This window comes from Manihot esculenta, chromosome 10, assembly GCF_001659605.2.
Source record: "Manihot esculenta cultivar AM560-2 chromosome 10, M.esculenta_v8, whole genome shotgun sequence".
Classification (NCBI taxonomy): domain Eukaryota; kingdom Viridiplantae; phylum Streptophyta; class Magnoliopsida; order Malpighiales; family Euphorbiaceae; genus Manihot; species Manihot esculenta.
The window spans coordinates 22,912,906-22,918,821 of NC_035170.2; the positions used below are offsets into that span (position 1 = coordinate 22,912,906).

General features: G+C 33.1%; 1 protein-coding gene across 5 annotated transcripts; it reads right to left on the reverse strand.

The window, feature by feature from the left end:
- Positions 1-221: 221 nt before the first annotated feature.
- LOC110624610 (putative disease resistance protein RGA3) lies at positions 222-4,102 on the reverse strand. Of its 5 annotated transcripts, XR_002489447.2 has the most exons (3): positions 680-4,102; positions 391-475; positions 222-299 (listed from the first exon to the last, which is right to left on the reverse strand). XR_002489447.2 is itself a non-coding variant. In XM_021769818.2 (2 exons), exon 1 carries the CDS (start codon positions 3,978-3,980, stop codon positions 705-707), a length of 3,276 nt encoding a protein of 1,091 aa, XP_021625510.1. In that variant the 5' UTR covers positions 3,981-4,102; the 3' UTR covers positions 222-299; positions 680-704. The 5 variants fall into 5 exon arrangements, 3 of the variants coding, with proteins under 3 accessions (XP_021625510.1, XP_043816586.1, XP_043816585.1); XR_002489446.2 differs by having other exon boundaries at positions 391-4,102; XM_021769818.2 differs by lacking the exon at positions 391-475.
- Between the last annotated feature and the right edge of the window lie 1,814 nt (positions 4,103-5,916).

The window sequence follows — 5,916 nt, forward strand, 5'->3', positions numbered from 1 at the left end:
TATTAATTCGAGCTCGAACTCGAATTAGGCTCGTTATTAAATCGAACGAGCCTTTCACGAGTCGAACTCGAATCGAGCTCGATTATAATATTTAATTCTCGAGCCGAGTTCGAATCAAATATTAGAGCTCGAGTCGAGTTCGAACTGGAGCTTCCAAACTTTTTTAATAAACGAGTTTGAGTTTCACAAAGCTTAGCTCGACTCAGCTCGATTACACCCCTAATTATTCCCGCTTGTGAAACATCTTCCAAAAGCGCACTGAACTCTTCTAGTATCATCCGCGGTTGAAGAGATAGCATCTTCACATAATACAGAGATTAGCATTAGAGATGACAGACCATTTTCAGTTAGAAAGATGCATGGCTCTTGGCATCACTTTGGAATCCTTACTTTTTTATTTCCCACTGATGTGGGACGTCACACAAGGAGAGATGAAGTTTGGATTCTTTTACCATCATGTTTCTAAAAGAAGAGGCTGTGGCAGATACCTCCAATTAGTGGGAAACAATTCAAATACCTCCAAATCAAAGTTATATACAATCAGAACAGTAAGTTATTAACTGTGGAAGATAAGATGAAGGCAGAACAGAGTAGTAACCTACAGGATAGAAGCATTTGTCTAGAAAAATTAGATGATTTTATTTAAAGTAAAAAAGACATGAAGGAAAGAAGAACTAACCCATGAAAGCAGAGGATCCTTCTTCTTACAATAAATATCGGCCCTCCTTTTGAATATCACGTCCATCTATCCGAACATTTAGAATGTGAGAAATATTGGGCCAATCTGCAGCAGTATCGTGTCCGCATCTTTCAGACAAACGGGGGCAACCTCTAATAGTCAATCGTTGTAAAGCGGTGATTTGACGCATTCCTCTTGATAGCGATTCCAATTCAGGGCAGTCATCTATACTTAGATTTTCAAGTGCTGTGAGGTTGCCTATCCAATCAGGCAAAGCCCTCAAATTAGAACAACTCCAGATAGAGAGACGCTGCAAAGTGGTAACATATTGAAGCTCCCTTGGTAGAGACACCAGATTTGATAGATTAGAAAGAGTGAGACGTCGTAGACTTAAAAGACATCTCCATTTAAATATCCCACGTTCATCCTCATCACTAATTTCCATACTGTGGCCAACAAATAGTTCCTCAAGTAAGCTGAGGTTCTGCATCCACTCACTAGGTAGAGATGCTAGATTCTCAACACCCTGTAACCACAAAGTCTTTAATTTGGAAAAAGAAGCAGTAACTGAAGAAGAGGCTGATGGTAATGCAGAAGCCATTGCAGCCATCTGCAATGTCCGCTGCAATGGTCTTATGCTGACATAGGAAAGATCAAGCCTCGTGTCCAGAGATGGAAATCTTGGCATTAAAGTCAAGTTAGGGCAATTTGAGATCATTAAGTGAGAAAGACAAGGAAATTGAGGCACCATCTTAGCTTCCATACATGTTCTCCACCACCCTTTCAGATTACGGCAAAAGTCAATGTTAAGAAACTTTAGGGATGGAAAGAATGTTGTTGTTGTTGATGCAGATAAAGCAGAGAACAAATTATCTTCATCTGATATGTACTCTAGAGAATCAAACTGACTAATATCGAGAGATTCCAAATGAGGCAGATTGTCCAACGGCGGCAGATGCTCACATTTTGGACATTTATATAAAGTAATATCGACAAGATTTGTGATAGAAGAAAGCCAATTTGAAAACCTCAAACCTCCATAGCACTGAACATCCAAGTGTTTCAATTTCGGGTGAGGGTGTAGATTATCCAACAGCAACTCACTATTTCCACCATCGCTATCTCGCCATTTCAATCTCAAGGAGTGAAGGTGCTTCTTTTCCTTGAGATTTACTTGGTTGGACTCCAACGCAGCATTTTTCACATTTTCAAGTCCTTGAATGGAGATTGTACCTCTAAGCTGGTTTAGGCTATTCAACTCATTCAACGAGGAACATCTCCTTCCTTCATCACTTCCCACAACGAAAGTTGATAAAGTCTGCAGATTTGTTAATCTCCCCAATCCCAATGGCATGAAATCAAGCCTATAACAATGCCTAATAATAAGTTGTTTGAGACAAATCAATTTCCTCATGTCAGTTGGTAATTCTTCAAAACGCTTACAGTCCTCGAGTATTAGAGTTTGCAAATTATACAAATTGCAAATAGAGTTTGGAAGTGAACTGATTTCATTATTCCCAAACAATCCAAGATACCTCAAGTGTTTCAACTTTCCAATTGAATCTGGCAATTCATTGATATTGCATCTTAAACTCAAAGCACGTATGCTCCTACAATTTGAAAAGATACTGTCTAAATACAAGCTTAACTTATCACCATAATAATCACAATACAGTGTCCTCAATCCTCTATTTTTTAGCTGCTTGAAGCATTCCTCAAAAGACAAATTTCCAGAAAACACATGTTGGATTCTATTAGGAACATATTTAGTATTATCATCAAGTACTAAACAACTATCTCCTGCCATTGACTGTGCAAGGTCACTGATAAGGTCATGCATTTTATAACAGTTATTCGCCTTTTGGAAAAATGACCTAAATAACAATTCATTGAAGTATCCTTCCCCAATCTCCTCTAAATTTTCATCTTTACTTTGACTCCGAGATTGAACATAGCCTTGTGCCATCCATAATTGAATTAAATCCTCCTTACCAAACTCATAATCTTTAGGAAACATTGCGCAGTATGCAAAGCACTGCTTTAAATGATATGGTAAGTCATCATAACTCAATTTCAACACTGGACCAATATCACTATCACTCTCAAAGACCTTCCACAACTCATTTTCTAGGATAGACAACCATTCACTTTCACTACTTCTTAGCTGCATTATGCCTCCTATAGCTCTAATTGCAAGTGGAACTCCTTTGCACTTCTTTGCAATTTCTTTCCCAATTTCTATTAGATTTGAATTCACTCTACTTGTCCCCTCTCTAAATGCTAGCATCTCAAACAGATCCCATGATTGATCTTCTGTTAGACCCGCTAGAGCATATGGACAGTCTACACCCATGGCTAAAGCAACTCGTGTGCTACGAGTAGTTACTAAAATTCTACTTCCTATGGCACCAACCATCAAATATTTCCTCAATTGACTCCAAATCCTATTGTTTATATTCCACACATCATCCAACACCAACAAGTACTTTTTGCCTTCTAAACATTGTCTAAGTTCGATTTGTAATTGTTCCAGAGATAAGTTGGGCACTTCATTGCTAGTTGCACTTTTAAGGATGAGTTTAACTAGCATTTCAACATTTGACTCCTCAGAAACACATACCCATAACTTCAAATCAAAATAATTCACCACTTTCTCATCATTAAACACTAACTGGGCAAGTGCAGTCTTTCCCAAGCCACCAAACCCAACAATTGCAGCTACAGAAATATTGCTTTGATTCACTGGACACATCAATGATTTTATGATCTCCTCCTTATCCTTATCTCTTCCTATAATTTCTGATTTCAACACAAATGAGTCTGTCTCCCTCCAACTACTCTTTATTCGCATATCTACTCCAACTTCCTTCCTTATTATAAAGCCAAAGTCAGACATTTCTTTGGCAACTTCATCTAGCCTTTCTCTAACATCTTTAATTCTATGACTCATCTTGAAACGAAATGCAATTTGATTTGAGGAAGAAAAGAAGTCGCATACCTTCCTAACCACTCTTCCCTGACCTTCAACCTTTCTTCGCAAACCTTCAGTTGCTACGTCATCCAACAAGTCATCTGCATCGTAGACAACCTCTTTAAGCCTCCTTATCCAGTCCTTCACTGCACGGCTTTCCTCTTGCTTCTCATCAGCATCTATAAGTATTGCTTTGATGGTGGAGAGAGTTGTTTGAAGCTTCCTGAGATCATTTTTGAAGCCATACACCAAATTAATTTCTTCAGAAGCAATTGAGGTCAACTTTGTTAATAAGTTTTCTGCAATGCTGAATGGGATTTGTTCAGCCATCTATAGAAGGATAATAAAAGAAAACTGGGCTAGATGAAATTGTACAAAGTTGGAGAAAATTTGTGAATTTGTGAAAGATGAAGCAGTCCATAATTAATGAGCCAATATATAGAAGAAAGCATTACATTCTCCAAGTAGAAGCAGCAAAGTATTTTTATTCCTAAGGTAGAAGCAATGAATATGATAAATTGAAAAGGATGAATGCATACAAGAAGTTATGCTTTGCCTGTTATGGAAGTAATTTCCTAGAGAAACATGGATAGTATAACTTGACTTTGGTGATGAGCACCATTCGGTTTAAACCGAAAAAATTCTTAAATATTTTAATTATAATTTAAAATATTAAAAATAAAGTGAAAAAATAAAAAATTTATTAAAAATTGAAACCGATCAAATCGAATCGAATCGATTTGAATCAGTCTGATTCGATTCAATTCGATTTCTAAGTAAATTCAATTCGATTTGATTTTTATAAATACTAAAATTTCAATTTTCGATTTATTCATTTCAGTTCGATTTTAAACCGAACCGATCTGAATGCTCACTCCTGACTCAGACATAGATTCTCTCTCTTCGTTTGGAAGGATTAATTTCATTAAAAAAAAAATTAGAATGACTTCTTATAATTTTATAGACAATTTCAATTTATTTTAAATAAAAAATTAAATTTTTTATTCAAAATAAGAGAAATAATAAAAAAAATTAAAGTTTTACAAAATTTTTTATTCTAAAATACTATAAGTGAAAAAATACTAAAAATAAATGGACCGAACTAAATTAATTTGAAAATTCGGTTCGATTTTTTATTCATTTTGATTCAGTTTGATTCGATTTTAATAAAAAAAATAAAAAATTAAACCGAACCGATTAGTGATAATAATATGTTATTTTTAATAATATAGAGAAATTATATCATATTAAATTAAAATATTTTAATTAAATTCTAAAATACTAAAAATAAAGTGAAAAAATAAAAATTTATTAAAAATTAAAATCGATTAAATCGAACTGAATCGAACCGAATCAGACTGGTTCAGTTCAATTTAATTTTTAATCAAAATCAGTTTGATTTGATTTTTATAAATACTAAAATTTTAATTTTTGATTTATCAGTTCGATTCGATTTTGAACCGAACCGATTAAGTGCTAACCCACTCAGTCATATATTCTCTCTTTATTTGGTAGGATTAATTTCATAAAAAAAAAAAATAGACCGAATTCTTATAATTTTACAGAAAAAATCAATTTTTTTAAATGAATTTTTTTTAAACAAAAAAATTAAATTTTCTTATTCAATATAAGGGAAATAATAAAAAAATTAAATTTTTACAAAATTTTTTATTCCAAAATAGAGAAACTATTCCACATGACCATATTTAAAAGCAATGTCTATTTCCTTTTCTTTTGTTTCTCTTTTTCCTTTTAGGTGGGGTTAGGTACTTAATTGGATGGTTCGGAGAACAAGAAGCTTTTATTCCAAACAATCAGAAGCATGCATTATTCTAATCCATCTCCATTATGTTTGTGTTAATTTGTATAAAAAATAAAATAAAATTGGCTAAACTGAATATCCAATAAATATAGGGGTGAAATTGAATATTTAGGTATAAATTAGATGTAACATATACAAATTTTGTATTTCGCGACTATGAAACTATTTATTAATAATAGCAATGAAAAATTATATATAGCAAAATTAAAAATTCATATAATTAAGAAAAATAATTTATTTTTTATTTTTTAATTATGTATATAAAAATACTAAACTCCAAAAAATGACTTGCTTATTTTAAAAAATAAAATTATTTTTTAAAAAAATAATTTAATTTTTTATTTAATAAAGAAAATGTTTTATATTAATCATTATTTGTCTAGCCTTTTCCTAGTTTGTATAGAAACAAAGAAGCCATGACCATAACTGCGGTGCCTGAAACAG

What these genes read in the sequence shown, in the direction of transcription:
- LOC110624610 (XM_021769818.2), bottom strand. Translation starts at nt 3,980, where the DNA reads ATGGCTGAACAAATCCCATTCAGCATTGCAGAAAACTTATTAACAAAG.